At 44.9% G+C, this 27,009-nt stretch overlaps 1 protein-coding gene across 4 annotated transcripts in view; it reads right to left on the bottom strand.

The window, feature by feature from the left end:
• The window catches only part of FTCDNL1 (formiminotransferase cyclodeaminase N-terminal like), a 286,417-nt gene that overhangs the window by 193,591 nt on the left and 65,817 nt on the right, over positions 1-27,009 (bottom strand). For 3 of the 4 annotated variants that reach the window (XR_011274691.1, XM_069615800.1, XM_069615801.1), the window contains exon 3: positions 13,909-14,004. Coding sequence is in view for 3 of the 4 variants with exons in the window: in XM_069615800.1 (XP_069471901.1) it covers positions 13,909-14,004 (96 nt within the window). In the remaining variant the exon portion in view is untranslated. Of the gene's footprint in view, positions 1-3,718; positions 3,812-13,908; positions 14,005-27,009 lie in introns of those variants that run through there. The other variant, XM_069615802.1, reaches the window with a different exon arrangement.

The following is a 27,009-nucleotide window of genomic DNA, read 5'->3' as shown; positions in this document are numbered from 1 at the left end:
GTGTAACAGCACCAAACAGTACTGGCAGCCATAGCCCTGACGACACTGTTGGGAGAATCAAGGCCAGACTGCAGAGACTCACACATGGCCTCCTTTCCGTCCTTAATTATATTTAGGAAACCATCCCTTTCCCCCCCTTCTGGGTTATGTTCCGCCACCATAGCTATAACATCCACTTTAGCCATGGCTCAGGTAGAATTGATGGATTTTAGCACCATGCTGCTGGCAGAGAAAACACTCTTGGCTAGCCTATCAAAGTTGTCGTCCCTGTCCAGTGGAAATAGTCGGGTAGGCGGCAGCCCTTGATGAGGTAACAGCCTGCACTACCAGACATTCAGGAGTGGATGATTGGACAACAAGTCTGGATCCACACTAGATGCCTTGTATTTCCTAGTGAGGTTCTTACACACTGCAGGGTTGGTATCTGGGGCTTCCCAATTAGCCATTACTCTGCTCTTTAAAGCAGTATTAAAAAAGGTAAGATAGGGTCCTCTTGCAGGCCTTTATCTAGACCATCAGTGAGGTCATCCTGCTGATTAACAGTGGCAGGCCTTCCCCATACTAGGTACTCAGCCACTCTATTCACAAGTGATCTGTAAGAGGCCTCTGCATGTTCAGTAGGGTCTGATGAAGAAAACTCCACCTCAGGAGTGGCATCTAGCTTTATAGAGTCTATTAGATGCTCCACCCTAGACTTCTCTAAAATCAGAGCCTCAGGGACATTTGGGGTACCAAACTGAAAGCCAAAAGGAGGGGCGTCTTGGTCAGAAGACTCATGCTCCTCAAAAATACAAGACATTGACTTTAAAAAGTATTTTGGAAGAGGTTTAAAAACCTTCACTGGTTCTGTTGACGACACTGAAGGCTTCGACATTGAAGAACCCAACCTGTGAATCGATGGAGTGACAGAGGAATGAGGCCTAGACATTTCCTTGTCTCGGGGCTTTGAGTCTACTCGAGGGGTCAAAGGTTTTGAGGCCGAGTTCAAGGGCGCGCAAGCTGAAACCTTAAATCTCTCGGCTTTACGAGGTGCAATGGGGTCATGGGCCTTCTTCAGCTCTTTAGAAGGGCAGGAGAAGTCGCCTTCTCAAATAGCTTCAACATACGGAGGCATAAATCTTCCAACTCTGCCTCGGAGGCCAACTTACCTGGGCAAGATACTTTGCGTCAAAATGGATTTACAATGCCTTTTCTTGGCCTTCTTTCGAGTGGCGTGAACAACTTTGAGACCGCAAGCGTTTCTTGGAGAGCTTCCGTGGTGGTGAATCTCTCCCACCCCCGTCAAGCACTTTTCATCTGAAGATCTTTTCTTCAAAGAAGTTGTCAATGGGGACTTCAATAAGGGCCTACCCGAAGCGGGTTTCCCCTTCCTCACCTTTAGCGCCTTCCCAGTCATGGACTGGCAGGAACCGCAGTCATCAGTCATGTGCTTGAGCCCGAGACACCAGAGACAAACACAGTGTGGGACAGTGATGGACATCTTGGCCCCACAATCTGTGCATTTCTAAAATCCATTTAAAAAAGAACTGTTGAAATGATAATTCAATGAACCGATCCAAAGGAAACTGTGCAGCAGAAAAACTGAACTGAAGAAACGGGCGCAGTGTGTGCTATATATAGACAGGTAGTGACGTCATACTCTAGGGTGGACAGAGGCCGTTGAGGGGCACGAGTCGTCTACTGGGAGAAAAAAAATTCTGAAGCAGCTGGCGCTGGAAGGAGATATCAAAGATGAGGAATACGTGGGAGGACACAATCCAGTCGAAATAGGAATTTTAACGCAACAGTGGACTTGTTTCTTTTGGACTACACTGAATATTATTTCGAGGCAGGGAAACCCTGCTTAGTGTTAGAGTCAGGAAAGTATTTCTCCAACCCTCATTTGTTTAATGAAAGTCGCTGCCAATAATCATGTCACCTGTGTGTCAATCGCCTCCTTCCCTTCCACATCCTTACAGCGGTTTGCTCTTTGTGGTCATGCTACCTCTACTGGGTAATTGATTCACACATCTACGACCCTTTCTCTAAAAACACTTCCAATGTTGGTCTTCTCTTGCAGCATCTACCCATATACCCACCATCCTCACAGACTCACAGGCTTATATTATAACCGATGGTTCTTTTAAGGTTCTTCTGTTGAAAAGGGCGATCCTACCGCCCCAAGCCTCCTTCATCCCACGATTATGATTTAAATTATTGATCCTCTTCCAAGACGTCTGATTTGAGCTATGAACCATTTTGCTACCCAATATTTGATCTCTCGCCAGTCCGTATAGAAGGGATACATAACTGAGAGGCTTTCAGGTCAGGAATGCGTACAATTGGCAAGATAGCCCAGAACAGACCTAGCTTACAACTTATTTGCATTATTGGTTCATGGAAGAAGATGAGCTGTGCTAGTTGGGGAATTCTAGTTCCTCAATTTTCATAACAAAACTGAGAACATTTCCTACAAAATAATCGGATTTGGCTGTTTAATGGGGATACAAAAAAGAAAGTTATTTTGGATATAGGTAAATATTAGCCCTGCCAATATTAACAAAGACAACAAATATGTCTGGTAGTTATTAAGTGGCCTGTTGGGCAAGGTATGACAGCGCTCCTAATCTGGTGATTCTTCTTAGTGCTTTGCTAGAGAAGGCCATGTTTCCTTTGCATTGAAATCTGCAGTGCTGATTTCTTTGTTAAAAAAGACATCTTTGAACCCCTTGAATGTTAAAGCTATTTCTCTTCTTCATTTTATTGCCAAACGCTTGGGATTTGTTGTTACTACACTCCTCTGATATATTCTCAGACTCTAATGCACTTGGTATGTTTCAGGTTGGTTCCTGCCCTGCAAGAGGGTCTGGGTCAGTCCTATTTATTAGCATGATCAGCACCACAATACACACCACTCAAACCGGCCAAGAAACTCACCATCTCCGGAGAACATCACACCACAAAAAGGCACAACATCGGTACACTTGGAACAAAGAACTTCAAGAGGAAACAACAGGAAACAGACTTTTTCCCTCTATGCACCTCATCTCTGGAGCAAGTTACCAACACACAAGACTGGCCCCCTCCTTCCTACACTTCATGAAAGACCTCTCGATCCTACTCCTCAAAGAACACCTCACAACGTGCTCCAGTGAACCCTAATTCTCCTCCTCTGAAACTACCTTTCCCCTGCTTCTCCCATCAATTTCAGCTGCTCTCATAACCTTGCACTTCTACTTGTAACCCCATGGGTGTATCCCCTATGTACAGCGCTTTGTTGCTTCCCAGCTATGTTTGCGCTTTATACATCTCACACATACAAGACACATCTCTGTATACTTAATTTAAACACCAAAGATGTATCATCAGGACTTCCCACATTTGCCTTAAAAATACCCTAATATACAGACACCACAAACAACCACAAACTCTTCACATTACCAACCTGGAGACCACATCAATCACTGTCCTGATAGCTCGTCAAATATCTAAAACCTATGCATGAAAAAAGGCTGAGCATTCTAGTCAGCAGACGCTAAACAATGAACCGCTGCCATCTTGCCCTGTACTCTCTGCTCCTATCAACGCCTTCTCTCTTGCAGAGTTAAAAGTGTCAAGAGACTATGAACATGACATATGTTGTGCTCTACATAACCCAATAACATAATATATCATTTCAAAGAGGTAATACAGAAATGCACACAGCCTGGCATCTGAGGCAGCACATGCCATAAGTCACCTGCAATCACTTCGGAGTTCATCATGGCAAACGCGAAGCTGGGGTGTGTGGCCCTTCGACGAATCGGCATCCAAGTCAGCCATCCCATTTGGGGCGGGATCTAGCATCAGACTCCTGTACAACCAACAAGGAGATAATTAACAGACAACAAAGTGTCTTTGAAGAACTTTCTGATGGGGACCAAGGGATTCCCCATAACAAGAGAAGGCTTTGGCAGCTAGGAGGAATTACAGACCCTAAAACAACATGGTGGATCTTTGTTTCTAAATCACTGCTGTGGGCATGGATGTCGGCAGCTATTTAAGGAATAAACATGCTAACTTATATGTGTCACAACACTTCCGGTATTCCTCAGACTCCTATTCTGCTTCTTTTGTTTGTATGCTCCCGAATTACTGATTCTCCACTTCTAGGGGTTTGCTGCTGCCCCCTGGGTGTTTCTCTTCTTCAGCTCCAATCCTTCTCCAGAACCTGTACAGTCAGCAGTATTCTGGTCTTCACTCTTGGCAGTACAGCTCCTCCTCTACACCAGACCATCTCAGTGTGGTCATGTTTCCACCAGAGGTCTTCAGAGGCTTTTACTGTCAGGGTTTCCCTCTTAGGGTTGGTGCTCCTTCTGCCTTGTGGGGAAGGGGGCTCTTGCCTCCTGGTGCTTCTGGGCCTTTCTGCCACCATCAATACAGTGTACCACCACACTATGACCAGTCTTCCTGTGCAACAATTAGGCTTCTCAGGCACGGTTATCAATTGGTTCTCCACTTACCTATCAGAAAGACACCAAGCTGTTCAGATTGGCACCTTCAGATCTGACTGCCACCCGTTTCCCTGCCGAGTTACACAGGGGTCGACATACTCCCCAGTGATTTTCAACCTGTACACAGAACCGCTAGGTTTACTCTTCGGAGATCCAAACATCTTTCTGCACAAATACGCAGATATCCAGCTCTACCTCAGAATGAACTGCTCCGACAAAGTCGAAGGGCTCCAGAAATGCCTGCCACCATTTAAATGTGGTTGGCTTGCACATATCTAAACCAACCAAAATGGAATTTGTTCTCCTTGGTCACCCATCCAAACAATAAATCACCTAGGTTTAGATGAAAGACATGCACATGCAAGGGTTCACTCCTAAACATGTCCCTTCCATCGTCAGGTTCATCAAAGACTAACATCTCCTTCCAGCAGCATATAAAAAAAAAGGCTCAGGCCGATTGTTAACAGTTCACACTTCACTTCAAGATAAAGCACTTCCTTCCACCACAAGACTTCCAAACTGTTGGATATGCCCTTGTGATTGCACACATTGATGGGAAAAATGTGCTTCTCACTGGACTCCCGCCTTACACCTGATCCCTCACAAGGTGATCCAGGATGATGTGGCAAGAAATTTGACCACATCACCCTCATTTTGCATGGCCTATACTGCCTACCTATCCCTACCAGGATTCTTTTCAGAATTGCCTGCATCACATACAAGGCAACCACTGCTGAATTCTTGCATGTCTATCTTGTTGCCAAATTTACCACCACCAGCAACACACTCTCCACCAGGGGCCAGACCATCAAAAAGCTTGACATAAAACTGGCCCGCAGTGAGATGACCAGGCAACAGTCCTCCTCCTAAAATAACCCAGTATACTGGAATACCATCCTGATGCGAACAGGACCACTCAAATGCTCCTGCAGTTCAGAAAAGAATTTAAGACCCTGCTTTTTAGGGAATTCCTAGGTGAAATATTTGTTCCACTCGCCCCAGATTACCACGGTTTGCAAATGTACCCATCTTGTTTTCTTTAATGTATGCAAAGTGCTCTGGTGCTCCTGAGTTAGGTCTGCCCTATATAAAACACAAATACAATACAAATACCTTCTGAATAGCTGTACTAGTTCTGCTGTTAGCAAGATGACACCACAAAGGGATTGATCGTATCAACCCCCTTTCCATACTATGAGATAATAAGGAGGTGAGACCAGTTGCCGACAGTGAAAAATGTGGGAACCAAAGTCCTAAGCTACTGGTTTGAGGTAGCATCCATAAAATGTCTCTGTTTTCTCCCAGATTGTTTACTGCCTTTTCCCAACATACCACAGCTCTATGTGAGGGGTCAATAATGTGAGGGGGACAACTGCTTGTATGTTTCTCAAAATTAAACCTTTTATTGAAAGAAAAAGTAAATAAATCCTTGCTAAGCCTACTTTATTAGGGAGTTCCCTACCTGCTCTAAGAACTAAGGGAATCACTCCTAACACAAACAAACTGGCCCTCACACTAAACATCAAAACATATACAGCAAATGAGCAACAACATAAATGAATGAATAATAAACAACTAGTAATTTGGATGACCTTCTCCTGCAGTGGGTAAATCCCTCCCCTGTATTATATAAAGCTAATTTCCCCCAAATGTTCAAACACAAGAACTAGTTCAAGACTTTATTCTTTTTTTTTTTTTTTATTTGTTTAGCTGTTACAAACAACTTTTCAAATATTTAACAATTGTTTCAAAAATCAGTAAAATAATACATTTACACACAATTATTTTTCTAAAATGCATCTCACTTCCCAGTTTTTCTTAGATGTTTTATACATTTATACAGAAGAAACATCTGGGACGATTGACTCTAAAGAAATGTACAATAGCTACCTTCACAGCCAATCTAGGACTTGTAAAGAGAGATTTCCAAAGTGTTCCCTCATCTGGCTCAGAGAAGAAGACAAGTACATTTTGAAACAGTTTCATGCGCAAAGTATACAGGCCAGGGCACGCCACAACTAAGTGTTGCAGAGTTTCATTCTGTTGTACATTTAGGCAGTAGCGACAAAAATTCTCATGCGGGGGCAATTTGTTTTCGCCTCTGTAAAACATCACGGGTGTGCCACAAATTAAATCTGACTCTCATATATTGTCGTCGTATATGCGGAGGCGGGCATTTATTTATTCTAAAGACTTTATTGTTCTAAATTCCAAATTAAACAAAACTTAACCAAACGAAAATCCACTGGTAACAGTTCTTCAGCTTCCAGTTGAAAAAAATCCCTTTCCAATTTTAGCCAAGGAAATAGCACCACTGGTAATCCTGGACGTCTTCCTTCCAGGATTGCTGTGTTACATTTCAGAAAATAGATTAGCTACTTCTTCTACAATTCTACAAACGTTCATAACCTCTGCAGTACAGCTGGTTTAATTGTCAGGATGCTTCTTCTTGGGTTGTTGTACTCCTCTTAACAACCACCTTTCTACTACTATTACTATGGAAACCTGACTCCTTGGTTCCACAGTCTGCCACTACTTCTATCAACTTCATGGTGGCATCTGCTGACCGTCTTATAAACAACCACAGTTCTGGTACTTCTGTTTGAAATTTATATATGTGAATGGCTAGGCATTTTGAAGAAAGACACTTCGACCCATACAAGTAGGCAAGGTGCTCTTCTACGTTTCCATGAAAAGGGCAGCCTCTTTCCCTCTTCAGTCTGCCTTACTGCCACAAGGATTGCCTCTGCTTCCAGACTGACTTTCTTCCCGCTTCAACAGTCCCAGCATTACAGGTTATTTGTTTAATCTTCTTACAGGCACCCAGCTCCCTTCCCCAGTTTTGTATACAACTTCTTGGTTCCAGTAGCTACCTTGAAGCTGTATTGCCACACTACTAACTTCAGATAACAATTTCTCACTTTTATCAGAGGATACTGGACCTTTAATAACTTTCCCGGTTGGGTGAATTGCTTTAAACAGGGTTTTCTTCACTATCGAAAGAGTTTGCCTCTTGGCTTCAGTTATGCGAGTTCTCCTTATTAATATAACAACTGCTTTTAAAGAATATTTGTTCTCAGAGTTACAAAGTTCAGTTTCAAAGGAATTTTTTTTGGTATACGCGACCACTCTTTCAGGTAGATCTCCAACTTCAATTGTCTGTAAGAGTTTGTGTTACCATGTATTAACGCAGATACTTTCTACTCCGGCCGGGAATCGTAATTGGTCACACGCGACCTTCCCTTGATGTCGTAAGGTTCTGTAACAAATTTAAAATTAGCTTCAGAGTTGTCTGAGACTTTTGAAAACGTTCCCCCTTTTCATTGGAGACACGCAACCACCACAGTAATATCAAAACATTCAACAATGGGAAATGAAAGGCTTTTCTTCAAATGTGAGCACTATAGATTTACTCACAGTGTGCGCAATATTTCCATTGTAAAAAACAGCTTTCACAACGACAAACAACTTCTACTCACTTCCACTCTTACACGAGCCACTTTAGCGCCAGTAACAGTTACCAGCAAGAGTTCAAGAGTGAACCTGAGTGCCAAGCTTTACTCACCGGCTCCAGGAACACTGCGGTTGCAGGCTGATTCAACTTCCAGACTTCTGCTGCTTCTTCTACGGCTTAAGCCACCCTTGTGACCCAGACCCCTCTGCAGCACGGGTGTCTCCGGTCCAGCCACGCCAACATTGAGTCTCCTGCACCCTCCGTCCCTTGGCTTGCTTCTTGCTACAGGCCTCAGGCTTCAGCACGGCTCTGCAATTACAGCCACTATGCGCACCTGGGAAGACCTTCACTTTCAACACGTTTCTCTCAGTGCAGCCATGGAAAGGCAGGTTTTGTGAACACAGGTCCCTCTCAGAACTTGCATGTGAAATCTGCTCTCTCCATGTCCCAGCGTCCCTTAAGAGATCACACTACCTCATGAACTACAAGCCTTGTGTTCTTCTCCTTTTACTACTGCTAGCCTTCCAAGCTCCTGCTCCAGCTCCTTCTCTCTTTCCCATCCTGCTGCAGACTTTTTTGCCTCTTAGGGAAATTGATTTCAGGTGCAGGCTAAAATCATTAATTGCTTTACCCTGGCAAAGGCTGTTAGGCCTAATTGCCTGTCCTCTACTTCTACATGCCTCTTTGGCCCTCTTCTTCGTCTCGGTCCCTATGGGATTCTGGGACATATAGTTCATTTTCTATAAATTCGACTTTTCTACTTTTGGTATCTTTTTAAGGGTAGATTTAATTTCCTTAGTATTTTTAATGGAGTGGCCACAGGTTTTAACTCTATTGGAGGAAGATGTGCTAGAGAAGGTAACACTTGATATTGAGGAGGACATGTGATTTTAGGGATAAAAATAAGATTCTTTCTTTGGCCGTTACAACCTTAGTTTTAGCAGGAGGTTGAGAGATATTTAAATGATAAGCAATAAGCTCCTCTGGCATAGGAGTAAGAATATTCCCTTCATAGGAAAATCCCACAGAATCTCCTCACTATCCTGGGCCATGTCTCAACCAAGGTGATCCTCCCGCAGTACACCATCCTGAGGGTTGAGATCAGGAAGCATCTGCCCTCCCCTGGCCACTTGGGAGGAAACTTTAGGCAGGGTTTTAATGAGGGATCCGCATGATTCTTCACATCTAACAGATGCTCTCTATTCCTTTCAGCTACTCCTCCACATTTAAGACCTTTTCATCAGCTGTTGCAACACTACAAGCTTGGCATGCACACAAACGAGACACCTGAAAGCTCTAACCAGATATGTGAAGTGTTTTACAGCTCTGTTTGAAAAGGCAAGACCCTTGACCTCAAGGGTCCTGGGCATCAGACAATGCTTTTGATGAAATCTGAAGAAATTAGCTTTCTTCTGACTTAACCCGGCTTCAGCGACCGAGTCTCTCACAGCAGTAGTCAATATCACCAGGAGGTGTCCAGAAACATGGAAAGGAAGAACTCTATGTACCCTGCTTATTCCCCCCATTAAATGCCCAGCACCAGGAACATTTATTGCTCTGCTAATGACCAACCACATCAGCTCCGGACCTGTATCCCAGGAAGCATTGCACACAGTGGACATGTCAGTGTTCCAGTATCCCCATGGGATTAACACCCATCACAAATAATAACAAACCCGGTAAGCCCAGCAACAGACCATGAGCCTAAGGTTGTCTCCAATCCTGAAAGCTAGCAGAGAATGAGTGCATCCATCTAAAGACCTGGGCTACTACTTTGAATTAAATGTTTACCTACTGTGACAAATCCCCAGATGTCGTCACTTCTTCCCTATGGGGAGCCCCTTCCCATGAGGTCAGGGAGGTGAGGCAGCTACCCAATAGTGCCCCTGCAGGTGGTACTCAGCTGGTGGATCCCATGGGGAGGGAAATCCCCTACAGGACTAGCGACGACCTGGGGAGAACATGGTATCCACATAACCGACAATACCCTGACATACCTTCCTATCCCCATGACACCAACACTATCCCTAATATTCCTATATGTTTTTGTAGATCTAAGTGCTGAGACAAGGAAGAGTGTAGGCTCCACCAGAGAAGAGTATCCTATAAGTACTGTGACCAAGGAGAAACCTATTTACTCACTGGAAGATCTCCAAGTTGATACTAAAATGAGGAAGAGGCATAGAGCCGTGCAGATGGCCCCGCAGAACCAAAGCAATTTAGCTACTTCAGAGGAGGTATGAAACAACCTGTTAATACAAGACAAGAAGGACAACCAATATTGTCAGAAACGCAGTGGAGAAACCGGGAGATTTGAAGCCGGACACATCAGAGAAACCAGGAGAGCAGAGAGGGGACACTTACCTGCAGGGAGAAGAGTCCCTAAAAGGTCTGCTGTGGACGGACTGGCAAAGGAGGAGACGCAAAGGGCAACAAGCCGATCGAGGAAGCTGGTGCCGATGTCAGCAGGAGACGTACAGCCCGAGAACAAGGGAACACTGCAGAGCCACAGCAGCCCCTGGAGAAGCCAAGAGAGACCCGAACTAGAATGTGGAGAAGCCCACAAACGACTGGATGCCACCAGTAAGCACCCTGCAGATCTCTGGGTGGTCAGGGCGGTTGGTGGGGCGCCCAAAGGGCAAAAGATTAAAGAAAGACATGTTGGAGACCCACAACCCATAACGAGCAACAACCTAAGCGATCTTCCTTGTGACAGTACCTTGTAAACCAGGTCTGCCAAAACCCAGAGAAGTGGAAAGACGGGCCTGGGACTGCACCCAAAAAAGAAGATCTCTTAAATCACCTTCTTCCTCCTCACAGTGCCTGGTAGGGTGTTGAACAAGGTCTGTCCACAGCAGAGAGAAAGAAATGCAGGTTTTGGGACCAAAACCCATAGAATTGGGAAACCAGTGGGAGATTTGCATGCCAAAGCAAATGGCCAGGGGAAGGGAGACATTCCACTGGTATTGTGGACTACCTTACAATATATAAGAAAGACCAGGGAAAGCGAGTCATTCCCCCAGCCTTCCTGGACCTGGGAAGGGCCTGGCGGAAGAGGGCAATTCCCCCCCTACCATTGTGAAACTGCAAGCCAAATGAAATCAGGGGAAGGAAGCCTTACCCTCTGGTGTTGTTTACCGTGAAACAAAGCAGGAGAAGGCCCGGGGAAAGGAGTCATTCCCCTGGCACCGTGAACGTTTTCAGAACAAGCTACCTGGAGAAGGAGGACAACCTCCAGGAACCCAATAGTGAGGAAAACTATGGGCAATAAGGAATGATGTTTGAGTTGGAACTTTTGGGTTTGAACTGAGAATTTCAGCATCTCAAGAAGGAACTTAGTATTGTATCCTGGTAAGGAACTGAGACCTGTTGAAGGGAGTCATTCTCCCACGCACAGTTCCCACATGTCAACTGGAACTATAACCCAGTGTCCAGAAGAAGGGGCCAATAAAAGTGTATGCCAACAATCATGCCACCTTTGCGTCGGTCCCCGGCTTCTATCCCTTACACTACCTTTAAGATATATAAAGTGTATACACTTCACCTCAGTCTGGACCCTCCATCTATTCAAAGCCTGTGTTAACCTGTATCTCGCTATCCCCAATGCCCTCGGAAAGACTGGTCCGGACTACGTGCCCACCTCCACCAATGGGTGACTATGAGGAAGGTAAGGAGCACTAGCTTTCCTATATTGGGAACCAACACAAGCACTTAGCTGAGGTCCCATGGAAACTCTTAGCAGTAATACAAACTCCCTTACCCTGCAGCATTCACTTTTGACATCTAAAAGACCGAAAGCATCGGGCCAAGTCTTGCCACTTTTAGGGCATGTGACAAGATATTCCTAAAATCTCTCCGTTTGATGACCTGTAAAATGTCACATCGCACACCAGACTTCCCTTCAGGCTGGCTGTGCCTCAAGTGGGTGATTTCTATTTGGCTGTATTCAACCTACAGTATTCCCTTCCAGGTCACCCTCTCACGTTTCCTGAACTGAATTTACATGACAAAGTTGCATTCATTATTTTGAAAGTGGAAAAGTAGAATGGAAACATATATAGGTGAAAAAGATGTAGGATATAAATAGTTTCATCAAATAGAGTACAACATCCTCAGAGTCACCTAAACATGGGGGTATTGCTTTGGATTAACTTTACCCTCCCCCTTTAGCCCCACTAAAAATAACTTTTCTGAGGCCCCCAACACTAAAATCAGTATTTTAAAAATAAAAACATTTCCAAACGCCTGTACCCTACTCTGTAACCAGGCTGTTATAAATATACAAAGATAATAAAAACGTACTGCACACGATTGAGAAAGTTATGATCAGATTGGGTTTTCGATGTTATGTTGTTAGTTCTGTGCATAGACATTCTGTACATTAGGTATGTTCATTAACATTGTTACTAATTCTAATCTAAGTCACTTGTATAGTGGAACACTACAGACATTTATTTCTGTGGTGCAGGGGTCCCCAGTGCGCCTGTGTAGAAAATTTGGTTGCAGGGATTACCAGGTACTTGTTAAGTGGGTCCTATGACGGCTCTCTGCACTGCAGAGTGGCCCACCTCCACTCTCTCCCTCCCTCCCTCCCTCCATATCCCACTCCTGCCTTTCTTTCCACCTTACACTAGACACGCTGGGTGGTCAAACGCTGCAGCAACCTGTCCGCCGCCCCTCCCCTATCTAAACAAACAGCCAGCAAACTCTAGACCTCGTCCACAACTCACCAGAGTACAGCACAGGGAACACCCTAGGCCGATATATGCTTGCGGGTTGTTGGCACTCCTCAGCAAATTAGCCATGTGCCCGAAGTTCCGAACCACTCACGAATGTTACTACTACATGTGTACGTGTGCGATTTGGAAGCATCAACATATCAGATTACACATGTTGCCTATCGCTCTTCTCCCCCACAAACCCAACCGTGCCTTTAGTCTCTCTTACAGTACCTTTGCCCCAAGAAGCCATCCAAATGGAAAAAATGCAATCCTGCGGGTCCAATTACATCACATTTTTTCAACTCTAAAGCAGCAGATTTCATACCCATCTAAAGACGCACCGCAAAACCGATTTTGAAACCACATAATGTACAATCAATCAGTGATTTCACAAGCACTCCTTCACGATGAACACAATATGCTAAGAATTCAGAGACACAAAAATAAGGCAATAGAAACACAAATCACAAAACACAGAAAGCAAGTAAATCGTGCAAACAACATCTTAAATATCTTCCTTCTCAAGCTCTTCGCTCATGCGCCTCCAACTCCCTCAGGGTTAGTCGCTTCTCCAAGCAACGAGTTGGTGGTAGATCTCTTTACTCGGCTGGTGCCTCCCCCTGGAACAGCCTCCCTGCCTCCCTTAAACTTGAGGAGAACCATCTCTGGTTCTGGAAGCACCTCAAAACCTTTCTCTTTGTTTCTACTTTTTCTCCTCCTCTCCCCTGCTTACCTCCTGGCTGGAACTGGAACTGCACTGGCTACCTAGACACCACCTGATCTCGGGCCCAGGTCCCTCCCCTGCCAGCGTCACAACTGCACTGCACACCCGGCAACACCTGCACTTGGGGACTGTTCTGTATCCCTACAGTCCCCTTACCAGCCCTTGACACCCGATGTCTGCACTTACCCATGCACTTGCCACATGCTGGCCGTTACTTATTGTTTTCATCTTTTTCCATTTATTGCACTGTCCCTGCCCCCTTCCACCGCACTTGCGAGATCTGAATGACACCTGGCCTAGTAGGCTCGTTGTCTGTCCTCCCTCTGTTCCCCTCCCTTGCCTCGTCGCTCCTTGAGACACTTGTGTATAGGTGCATTATAAATGCCATATCATATTATATGATATCAAGTAGCAGAAAACTGCGGCACTTCAAGTCCAGGGTGGGACACAGTCCCCAGGACGTGTGCCTCTAGCAGGAGGACGCCCATAGAGGGTCATAAATAATACACACATGTAAAAATGCGCAAAAATACCTACCCAAGCCATCAATGGGGGCTGATATGGTGATCACAGACCTGTTGTAGTCATAATCCGAAAATATGTTCAATACTGTAGTTTGGGCCCGTGACTGTCCTAGAAGAAAAAAAGATAGCAAGTAAAAATTCACATCAAAGCCTCACATGCTTTCATCTTCACAAACGTTCCCCCCGATCAACAATTTGCTGCGAAAAGTGCCATCTTGTGGCAGCACTACAAACCGATGAAATCCGCTCAAATATAAAGTGCTATCTATAGTTCTAAAAGTCAACATTTGTTTGTGGCTTGAGCGAAGCGTTGATCCTTATACAATTCCACACAGTTTCACCAATCTGCACCACATTTTGCATAGTTACCTGTTAGGACCCCTCGGACATTACCGGCTACATTACATTTGGACAGCCCACCTCTTTCCCTGGATTTCAGCACCTTCAAACATGACGGTTGCCTGAAAACGGCAAAACATCAATGTTATCGTAGAAGGACCGATCTCGACAAAAGGGACAAAACTCAATGTCCCAAAACCACGTTTCAAGGCCCTAGGATGCACGGTTTCTTAGATATTTGCACTGCAATGCACAGCAACGAACTGCACCAAGCCACGGTGAGGCGACAGGTGGGGAGAGAGCACAGGAGGACCCAGTATGCAGCAGCACGCCAACTCTCGCCTGCCCCAAACGTCTGCTCAAAGGAATCTCTACCAGCCACACGTGTCCATTCTCAGTGCAGTTTACTTTAGGGTGCAAAGCACATCAATTGATAAGCCAATCTGAGTAGCGATCTACAGGATCTTTTATTTTCAACAATGGATGAGTGTTGTCCTGTCTTTCTACAGAACCCGTTCGGAACAGGTACATTTTGCTAGTGTGTGTGTGTGATGAGCTCTGTCTGGCCAATGTTTGTCTGGCATCGGGAGCGTCAAGTGAGATGTGTATGGCAGTAGCCTATATTTTTCCTTTCACCGAAGGAACAATCCCAAGTTGAAATGCAAGCATTTGAAATACTATGAACATTATTGTGAAAACATGTCAGAGGTGAGGTAGATGGGGGATTTCCCCGGTGGTGAAAACAGTATTAAAGAAGAAATGATGGTCCGAAGATTAGTGCCAAACATCCAGACAGCTAGGAATGTGCTGATCTTTGTGGCCCTGAGTTTGAGGTGAATGCAAACATAGGAATGGGTTTCCTTAAAAACACCATATTCTGTTAAAGTGTTAATGTTGTGGTCTGGCATCAAAGCCACAACTTGAGCCCGATTTACTGCTTGATAACTGCCTTAGCAACTATGAGGATTGCAGGGCAGGAACTGCAAAGGGATTCTCCTTTCAAAAGCAGTGGTTTTGCATGTAAACAAAAGGAAATACACTACGACACCTCTGAGGCGTCATTATCCTCTACCTTTTTCCCTTGCCTGAATACAGCATTTCCCGGACTGCAACACCACTTTTCTAAATTGCTGAACACTAAGGACATGTTCGCAAGTTAGAAAAGTGGCAGTCTTTAAGGAAATGCTCGTACTGCCACTGATGCACATCTTTCTGCCACAATGAGAGATTTTAGCAGTTTTTGTCGCAGGAAAGCAGGACATCTCCCCTCCAATACTTCCAACCACCTCAGAAAGAGAACAACTTCAGCTTTCCACACTACTTTTCGTTTGCGAGTGTAGAGCGGACATGCGTGTAGAGCGGATGAGTGCGTAAATACAGAGAAGCAAGTAGAACGCACGAGTGCGTAGTACTGATGAATGTACAGAACAGGTGAGTGTAAACCGGATGAGAATGTAGAGAGAATGTAGAGCGGAGGAGTATGTAGAGCGGATGAGTATGGATAGCAGATGAGTACGGAAGTGAGGAGAGTGTGTAGATCACTGGAGCAGATGAATGTGCAGACCTAGCGAATGTATAAAGTGGATGAGCGTATAGAGTGGATGAGCGTATAGAGGGAATGAGCGCGTTGGGGCGGATGAGCGCGTTGGGGCGGATGAGCGCGTTGGGGCGGATGAGCACGTTGGGGTGGATGAGCACGTTGGGGGGGATGAGCGCATGGAGGGGATGAGCGCGTGGAGGGGATGAGCGCGTGGAGGGGATGAGCGCGTGGAGGGGATGAGCGCGTGGAGGGGATGAGCGCGTGGAGGGGATGAGCGCGTGGAGGGGATGAGCGCGTGGAGGGGATGAGCGCGTGGAGGGGATGAGCGCGTGGAGGGGATGAGCGCGTGGAGGGGATGAGTGCGTGGAGGGGATGAGGGGATGAGCGCGTGGAGGGGGTGAGGGGATGAGCGCGTGGAGGGGATAAGGGGGTGAATGCGTGCATAGAGGGGATGAGGGGGTGAGTGCGTGTGTAGAGGGGTGAGTGGGTAGAGCAGGAGAGTGAGCAAAACAGGTGAATGCATAGTGTGTGTGAGGGCATAAAACGGACGAGTGCCTAGAGCAAATGAGTGCCTAGAGCGAATGAGTGCCTAGAGCGAATGAGTGCCTAGAGCGGAGTGAACCAGTACCCAGAGAGAACAGACGTGTTGCGTAGAGCGGACGAGTTGCGTAGAGCGGATGAGTATGTAGAACAAATGAGTGCAGATTGCATTACGCAGTATGGATGAGTGTGTAGAATGGATAAGTACGTAGAGCTTCTGAATGCGAAGAGCGGACGGAACGAGTGAAGTATGTAGATGAATTCTATACGGATAATTATATATGTGAATGGAACTGATCACATATGGATGGAATGCGTGCTGGATGTTGATAGAACGGGTGACGTACGTTGAAGGAACGGGTGACGTACGTTGATGGAACGGCTTACATATGTGGATGGATCGGGTGCCGTAGGTGGATGGTACGTGTGAAATAGGTGGATGGAACGGATGAATTATGAAGATGCTACGGGCGAAATTTGTAGATGGAGTGCATAAAACAACTTAGAATACACGAAATGGATTGAAGTAAATAGAGCGGTCTTTGAGTGCGAGTGGCGGACAGGCGTGCGGGTGGCGGACAGGCGTGCGAGCGCAGGGCAGACAGGCGTGCGAGCGCAGGGCAGACAGGCGAGCGAGCGCAGGGCAGACAGGAGTGCGAGCGCAGGGCAGACAGGAGTGCGAGCGCAGGGCAGACAGGAGTGCGAGCGCGGGGCAGACAGGAGTGCATGCGCGGGGCAGACAGGAGTGCATGCGCGGGGCAGACAGGAGTGCATGCGCGGGGCAGACAGGAGTGCATGCGCGGGGCAGACAGGAGTATGTAGGGCGGACTGAGGTGCATGAGTGCATCGTGCAGACCGGAGTGTGTAGAGCAGACTCGGGTGCATGGAATGAATAAGAGTGCATGGAATGGACTGGAGCGCATAGAATTGCATGATGTACATAGTACGGTTTGGAATGTAGGGAACGTTTGAAAGAGCATATAACCCATCATATCACACCACCATGCTTACTCTCTTCTTTACACCACCACTCAACTAGAACACAGAGATACTATGACACCATTCGGTATAACTGTTCTCATACCAACATCCGCCGCTCACTCCCCATCATTCTAAGTAAACACTGCTGGTTACACATCCCCCGGCAAGGCGTTCTCCTCAGGCCTAACGCAGCCACATTCGGTCTGGATAAATCCTGCCAGAACAAACACATACTCCTGATCTCTCAACCACCACCACACCTACCGCTAAAAAGCAGCTATTACACGAATACCGCACCAGCTGCACACATACCCGGTGCTCACATGCACCTTTGACTATCTACTCTCTCTACTGACTTGAACTTTGGTTCCCAAGGGCTTTCAACCTACCAGCACCTTCAGACCATACCAATGGTATATAAGGCGCCATATAAATGCAAAATAACATAACATAAGTTCAGAATCAGACCCTGAATCTCTTACCAACTCTTGAAGTTCTAGGTCGAAGGTTACATCTAGATTTGAACATGCATGTGTCCAAGGAAAAGGATCAAAAGGTGTCCTTTGGATTCCAAGATGGTCACCGCACTGTGAAGACATGCGTGGGTGTGCCCCATCTCGAAATAGAACCAATTTATGTTCGGCACTACTAATTGCAGGCCTTTCCCTGAATGTTGAGTGGGACTGATTCCATGGCGACCTGGAATGAGGCAGTAGAGTCTCAGAAGAGGCGGGGACGTCCCCTTCGCTTTAACTGTGGCAGCGGTTCCCGTGTGTGAAGAGAGGGTTCTGCGCGCCGCTGTATTGTTTGCCCATCGAGCCGGAGGAGATTACATCTGCCAAGGGGCACTAGACGGCGTGAGGGGAAGCCGGAAATAGGGGGCATCAAAAACTTTCCACAAACAGTTCTGGACTCTGTCCTGAAGGACACTATAATGCATATCTTTGCAGATTTACTCAGAGGAAGAGGCTGTCAATATTCTGCTAGATCGGGTTCACAGGACGTGCTGGAAGAGAACGGACCCCGATGCTCGACCTTGAGATGTACTTGCAGCTTGTGCATCTTATCCACAAAAGCAACACATCCTTAGAATGGCGTGGAAATCGACACCAATAGCTTATAATGGGACGGAAATCCAATGGTATCTAAATCTGTCGCAAACAACCCTCCAAAAGCTCATAGGCTTGCGGATTGTGGTCAAAACCCTACAATCACGTGGTATCAAATACAAACTTCCATTCGGATTAGTCTTTGCTATAGAACGAAGACAACACAGGATCTCCTCCCAGGAAGCAGGTATTGCCCTCCTAAAAATTGACGAGCATACAGCTACGGGCTCAGCGGAAGACGGGGATCGTCGCTCCATCAAACAATCTAAACCCTGGGAATGGTCTTCCATGCACAGGTATGGAAGAAGAAACAGGAGTCCTCATAAAGCGGATTAGAAAACCTGCTTGAGAGGACCAACTTCAAAAGCACCTATATAGAGACATTACAACAGAGAAAGCACCTACATCACGGAATGTCAATCTTGGAATCTATCTGTTCAGGTAACCAATGGGGGTTATAAGATACCCCGCACTTCGACCTGGGGAAGAAGTTGGATCACAGCTGAGGGTTGTTACCACAGGATACATTAGGTACTGTGTTTCTCACCAGGGGACTTCTCAGGTGAGGGGATGGGGTGATGCTGGGGTTAGGGGAGGGTGTGCAAACCAGTGGGGTGGAGGGAGAGACGACCATAGTGCATGGTTATCTTTGACATATATATGTTGGCACAGGTACAGATATTCATTCGCATCAGTCATGTCTCATCTAAGTCAACTCAATTCAACTGCCTAACGATCAATATTAGGGGCCTTAACACCTTGTAAAAATGTAGAAAGCTGGAAGCCTTCTTACTGGCACATTACCAACCCGACTTGGTGGCACTCCAAGAGACTCATATCCGCAAAGTATATGGACATACATTGCGGATGCAATGTTACCCTGTTATTTTTTAAGCAAACACCACAGGGAAGGTGGCCGGTGTACTTATAGCAATTCGGTCAGGTCACCAAATTAAAGTGGTACGTACTAAGGATCATAAAGAGGGCCGTTAAATATGTGCAATCCTGGTGGTGGGCTCACTGACACTTACTGTCGCATCAATATATGCTCCCAATGTGGACCAAGAGGGCTTTTAAAAATCAACTTTTATGCATCTGGAGTCTTTTAGGGAGGGTGAAAAAATATTTCTTGGAGATTTTAATATTGCGTGGGACCCGATTCGGGATTGTAGTATAGTTAGACGCTATGCCCAACCGCATCCATCTATTACACTTAAGCACAAATTTGCAGATTTGTTGTTACTTGTTGTTTGGTCGACTCTTAGAGGGTCTGATAAGGGAAACACGTTCTATTTTCATGTTCATCGCTCCTTTTGGCATATAGATTATGCCTGGGTCTCAACTCCACTCTTAGGCAAGATTACTCAAATTAAGCATCATACGATAACGTTATCAGACCATGCACCAATCTCAACATTGTTGAATACACCACGGGGGAAACTAAGATTATGGGCTTGGAGATTCCCGTCTGAGCTGTTGGGCGGGGAGGGAGCGGGTATCAGTTAGCTAGAGACAGAATCAAATAGAGGATAAAGGAGTTTTTGGATCTTAATCCTGTTGAGGAGACTCCCGCAAATGTGATTTGGGATGCCTTTAAGACTTTAAGGGGGGTGCCGATAGCTGAAAATGCCATTAAGCACAAACAAAAAGGGGCTCTAAAAATTGAATTAGAGGAAGACTTGAGATGCACAATGGAAAAATTGGTAAAAATCTGGGGTCGTCCACACAGAAAGCTTTTAGAACGGTGGCAGGCAGATTCAATTTACTTCAAAACAAAAAAAGTAGAACAATCTCTGCTGTGCCTTAAACAAAGCTACTTAGTAAAACCTAATAAGTCAGATCGACCATTAGCTCGACAACTTCGGCAGAAAGATGCATCCCAGTTTATACAAAAGATTTGGCTTTCCTCAGGCGAGATGATAACCGAAACTCCCCATATCATTTCACAATTCCATACTTTGCACTCAAATTCATATCAGTCAGAATCTCTGGATTCAACATTCCAGATCGAGTACTTAGAGGGGGTCATCCTCCCCCAAATAGCACAGGCAGATAGGGCCTAAGGAAACGGACATCACTCAAGAGGAAATTATAAGGGTCATACGTACCCTTCTGTTGAATAAATCACCAGGCCCTGATGGATACCCAGCTTTATTTTATAATATGTACCGACCTATTTCAGCTACCGGATTAATACAATTATCTAATTCCTTCATACAATCGTGTCACATTTCCGCCACTATGGAGGAAGCTAAAATTATTTTATTCCCAAAACCGGGTAAAGATCGAGTAGCTTTAATAAATTTGGACGCAAAAATGTATACTAAAGTTTTAGCTAATAGGATGGAGGAGTTACTGCCCTTATTAATACATGCAGACCAATCAGGCTTTATGAAACAACAACAGACGCACAACAATATAAGAAGAACGTGTTACATCCTGGAGAAAATAGGAAAGACAAATATCCCAGTGGCCCTTTTAGCTCTAGATGCTGAGAAAGCTTTTGACCGGGTCGAGTGTTCGTTTCTCTTTCTGACCTTGGCGGTGATGGAGTTTGGGCCAAAGTTCATTGAGAGGATAAAGGCTAATTACGTGCAGCCTAGTGCTAGATTATTTATTAATCTTCTCCCATTGAACTACAACGTGGGACCAAACAAGGGTGTTCATTGTCACTGCTTTTATACACACTGTATTTGGAGCCTCTCCTGTTCAGACAGGCAGACACGCCATTTGTGGGATAGATTTTGGAAGTGGTTCACACATAATTATGGCATACGCAGACGATATGTTGCTCTTGGCTTCTGACCCCTTGAAAACATTGCAAAGGGCCGTATATGAACTAGAACATTTTGGGACAGTCGCAGGTTTAAAAATAAATAACCAAATCAGAAATCTTAAATCTATCCCTACCCATTAATGATGTGCAGCTTCTACAATCACATACACAATTCGGATGGGCTCAAGAAGGGATTAAATTGCTTGGGGTAACTTATCACCGCTACATTAGAAGGGTTAAATTGGGCCAACTCCCACCCCCCCCCCCGGTAAAAGAAATTCAAGACAACTGTTAAAATGGGGACCGGTAGTGGTCTCTTGGGTTGGTAGAATCAATTCAGTAAAAATAGTTATTCTGCCTTAGGCCCTTTATATGTTTCAAGCGTTGCCAATCCATCCGGATTCCTGTTTCCTTTTTTTAAAAATTGCATCGGGTGATTTCAAAATTTATATGGACTAATAAGGCTCCACAATTAGCTTTGGATACATTAATGACTCCCACATCAAGAGGAGGTCTAGGTCTCCCGAAGCTTCCTGAAATTCTATCATGCTGCCCAAATACGGGTGCTAAAAGACTGGTGTGACGAAGGTTCTGGGAAAAGATGCGTTCAGCTGGAGAGGGCATTGGGTGGGCTACGGCTTGGAGATAAGCTGTTGCCCAAACAGGACTGGCCCCCTAATATGCTTCCGAGTCGAATCATGAGTCTGGTTGAAGTTTGGGATACAGCAGTTAAGAAATATCATTCGACGACTTTTCTCTCACCCCTTACGCCTTTATTCTTTAACCCACGATTCTCCCCAGGCAATGAACCTCGTGCATTTGGTAAATGGAAACAGGCTGGCTGCGTTAGATTGCAGGATATGTTTCAGGGTAATGACCCTAAGTCATTCATACAGTGTAAAGTAGAATTCGGATTGGAGGAGGCTAGTTGATTTAAATATTTCCAGGTTCGGCATTGGATATTAGCCCCCCCCCCAAACAAGAAAGCAGCATTTAACTCCATTCGAAAAGTTTGTTACTTCCATTCCCGGAAACAAAGCGCTCATCTCAAATTTTCATAAAATGATGGCCGATACAATCCCCAAAATACCACTAAAATATAAATAGCGTAGGCAGCTGACACTGGAGGAGCTGCTCCCAGACGACGTGTGAGGCGAGCTGTGGATGGATATACCAAAGCTTATGCGGTTGATTCAGGTCAGAGAATTTTGGTACAAGCTGATTACCCAATGGCACTATAGACCAGCTTGCTTGCACCAAGTGAAATCATCTATCTCTGATCAGTACTGGAGAGAATGTGGAATATTAGGTGACTGGGGGCATATATGGTGGGGCTGGTCAGGGCTGACGAAATACTGGGCAGATATTAACATATATTATACAAATATTTGGTTTACGAAAGCCTATTACTTTTAGATCTTGTCTTTTGGCGGTTATTGAAGCTGATATGCGACAGAGCTCTAGGGAAACCCGTAAAGCCTTTGTTATATTACAACTAGTGGCTCTTTTGGTGATTACCCAGAAATTGGAAATCAAAAGGACCCACCACACGCGAGTGAATGGTTTTCTAAGGTCTGGAAGTTTTTGGTACTCAAATGGATAATCTACTCTATGCAAGGGGGAACACCTACTCTATACAAGGTGAACAATCTAATTTCATTGGAGACTGGGATTTGGTGCTGAATTTTCTTTTATTGCCCTCAAAAACTTTGAATTCTAGGTATTGCGTGATTCTATGGATATTATTGTTTGAGCCAAATGCCATTCTAGCCAAGTAATAACGCATAGCATACTTGGTTTAGAACCAAGTATTATGTTTGTTATTACTTGGCTAGACTGCATTTGGGGACAGCCCAGGGACGGCATCAGGGCCTTTCAACTCTCAAATGAAAGGGTCCTCGAGCCTCGGGGGGTGGGCGGGAGGAGGAGGCAGCAACTGGCCCCATGTGACCAGTCAGCAATCTTGTAACACGGCAATATATACATTTCTGCATTTATCTTCTGGGGCTTAAAATGTGCACTTTGCAGCGCTCGCATTGCAAGTGTTGGGAAGCAGGGGCGGAAGTCCCGGGCCACTTGACGATTTAGGACGAGGCGATTGTAGCACAATGGAGCGGGCAGGCGGGTCACCCAAGACCCCCAAACCTCACATATAAACAGAGTGCATTGACCAGTCCAAGACACCCGGTCGTAAGACTGTAAAGTGGCTATTCGATCAGGAAGATCAGAGCAGGGACAAACTGCCCCACCATCAGTTCATGTGATTTGTGCTGCGAGGTGCCAGTGGAGAAGGAAACAAATTTACACTGCGGGTGAGAAGGTTGTGGAGGCAAAAGCGTGTCTGGGATTGGAGAAGGGATTCACTTATGTTTGAAGAAGTTATCGCAACCTCAAAAGTAGCCGACTCGCTCATGTCCTTGGTACCAGGAGCACCTTAGAGCTATGTAATAATGATTTGTGTAACCAAATTGCCAAATAGAGTCTCTGTACTTTATGACAAAAGAGGATCCCCCCACATGGAAGATGGCCAGAAGATGCTGGGACCAATCGCCTGGAATTCCGTATGGAGCAGGCTATATGTGTATAGGGTTGCACCAACCAGCTATCTGGATTTGTAACTTATGTGATGTACGTCACTTGTGACACTGTGAATCTTTAAAAGCCAATGCTTATGCTGTTTTCGTCAGAGTGCTCTCTGGCAGCAGGGTTCTTTGCTAGCACATACTTGTATTTTTGTGAGAAACAACTTTGTTCTCCTTGCAAAAGGTGTGCTGGGCCTTTTTCCCTAGTGGGAGGCATTTCCTCGGATGTGAGCATTGAGGCGCTTCTCTACACAAGCTGTGTTTTCTCTTCCCACAGGATATACAGAAGTGTTATCACCTCATTGCCTTTTAACACTGGTTGCTCCACATCAGCCACTTGCTGACAAAGAAGTGTTAGAGCTCTTCAGTGGGCATTTAGTTTAAGCTTCCTGCTGGCTGGCTGTCTCGCGAAATCGGTGGCTATTAACCTCATTTTTGTCACCATTGTAATGTATACACCCCGGGGTGCCTCAGACTGTTTTCGCTCTAAGCAGGGGGACCCTCCCCCCCAACCATCATGTTGAAATGGGCACCCACAGAACTTCAGCCAGGCTTGGGGCAGCCAGTATAGCCCTTTCTTACTGTGGTGTGATATTTCTTCTGGGTATCCATGATTAACAAAGCATGGTATGTGTTATTACTTCACTATAAATTAAGACATTCCGGATGTGTACCTTGGAAAATTCGGGCATCTCCAAGTCCACCCTATGTCCGGAGAGTTACCGACCAACTAAAGTGAGGGAGGACTGTTATTCAGTATTTGCAGTAGTCAGGAACCCAGCTTTTACACAATGTCTAGTAGATGTGGAGGAGCCTTCAATGACAAAAACCTACTCGCTAGTATGAAATTATATACATTTTGTTAAAACATTATTACACAACATCAAGATCTCAATTCATATACCTAAAAAAACAATAAAACATCACATCTCAAATATTTGTGTATTCTAAAAAAGATTTAAAGTGCTAACGTGACTCAAAAAATACCCTAACCAACACCACTCTACTAACCCAGATCGCTACTGGTAATGGGCAGGGTCCAGACTCGAGCCGTGAATTGAGCCCTGTCTTGTACTCGGTATGAATTTGCGGGTCTCGGGTTTCATTGGTATTGGCAATTTTTAAGTTTTTAAAGCGTGTCAATTGAGCAAAGAATTTTACTAATTTAAAGGAAATTGATACTTGGAACATATTAGGAATTCATTTCCATTTCATATAATGATTTACTTTATTTAAGTGAGCGACTAGGTATCTTGTGATTGGTTCATTTTTACTTTTATTCTAATTTAGATATTTTATTTACAATAAATATATAGTAAAAGGTTTGTTATAAACCATGGTACTAAGAAAGCGAGAGAAAAAAAAAATACTGTGAAAAACTGTTGGGTAGCAAAAACCGAATCTTAAAATGGTAATATCAAAGAACAAATCAGAGAATAGACAGGGGGACCTTTAAAGCAAAGCCAGACTCCCTTGAGGCAGCCTCCGCCCTTCCTCTCTTGGGGCATTTTCAATTTACAAAAGAGCAATAGAGCAGGCAGTGTGTGCTTCAGTGTCACAGTGCCCTCACTCTAGAATTCACTACTACCCAACTTCAGAAAGTAATGCTCTTTCCGATCGTTCAAAAGACTTGTGAAAACTATGAATAATGTTGCACTTGATGTACTTACGTCAGGTTTACTTCCTTACAAACGCTGTGATAACCCTGGGTTTGGGCGTTACATAAATGCAATAAATAAATAAAATAAATACAGTCAATACCTATACTTGCACTTACCAACTCACAACCAGCACTTCCGACTCTCCAGCCACTGTCCAACTGTTGACCTCGAATTTGCTTCATCAGACTCAGACTATGAAAGGGTTTTTGAATTGTTCCATACGTCCACTTTTGTGAAATCTCAAATGGCTGTACTTTCAGTAAGTTCACCGTTAGCAACACCTTGACCAACAACTTAGTATCGGGCCCATAACATACCCAGAGTCTGGTTAAAGTATATGAGCACGTAACACACAGAGAGTCTAGAAAACCTAGCTGCACTGTATGCATCTTGCCTTCCCTGGCATTTTGAAGTGGCATCCTGTATAAAACTACCAAATAAAGTTAAATAAGCAAAGCCTCGAAGTGATTGGAATAATGGTTTTATTCTACCACTATTTTATATGAGTCTGTGTAAAGCAATAGTGTATCAATGCCTATCAGGATGTAAACTGCTCCCTCACTATTCTCCATGCCTGGCTGATGTATGATGCAAGCCCTTTTACTGTCTTCCCTTTCAAGGGTTGCCCAAAGCAATGGCAGTGGTTATGATTTTCTCAGAATCTTTCATGCTTCATGCTTCAGTTTTGCATTAGCCACTCTTGAATTGGACCAGTAAGGCCATGAATAGGTCCCGAGCCTTCTGCGCCTAGAGACCCAAGAAACACCTCAATGACAGGCCTCAGAATTAGGATTGGATAAACAGGAGTTACAAGCTGCTCCTGAGTATTGTAAGCAATCAAGAGGAAGAGTCAGACATAGTGGCATTATGTTTTTGGTCATAGACTTTTATTAAGATGAAATAAAGAAAGGGTTTGAAGAAAATCCTACCTCGCTTTAACTCTACGAGGGGTTTCCCTGCCTCAACAAAACTTCTAAGGGCTGACTGTGTCAGCATGAAAGCAAAAGAGTCCTCCGTCCTGTGTCCAAAAACCCTAAACTGACCCTTAAATGCTAAACTCAATAGAATGTGCAACTCAGGGATTTCTGTAAGCTATACACTTAAGGCTTTCTTTCAAAGTTCCAAAACAAATGTCTACGGTGCAGAAAAGAAAAGGAACAGTCCCACCAGGAAAAGGAGACCTCCCTTCCCCTAGGTTTCTTCAAGTCTTTCATTGTCTATCTGGTACTTCCAGAAAGAGTCAATGTTCCACTGCTTTACAGGGGATGACTCCTCCCCTGCATTTCTCCTTTCATACAATGTTTTACTTCACAGTTTCAAGGTGGATGACACCTCCCTTGAGTCTCCCTTAAACACATCATTCTTTTGAATGTTTCAATCTCTCACTCTCTCGATCTCAGTTATCCTCAAAGGTGTATGGTTCTTCCCTTTTCCATTGATTGTCACTGTTCCACAATTTCAAGAAGGGGTTTTGACCCCTAAGCTTTCTCAATACTTGCTCTACCCCTGATGTACTCTCCTGTCAGGGAACATGAAGCTTTATTACTTCTCTCATTCTCTGGGTCTCAATTATCTTTCAAAGAGTT

Source organism: Ambystoma mexicanum, chromosome 9 (assembly GCF_040938575.1).
Source record: "Ambystoma mexicanum isolate Mex_15411 chromosome 9, UKY_AmexF1_1, whole genome shotgun sequence".
In the NCBI taxonomy this organism is placed as follows: Eukaryota; Metazoa; Chordata; class Amphibia; order Caudata; family Ambystomatidae; genus Ambystoma; species Ambystoma mexicanum.
This window is presented reverse-complemented; position numbering and strand designations above follow the sequence as displayed.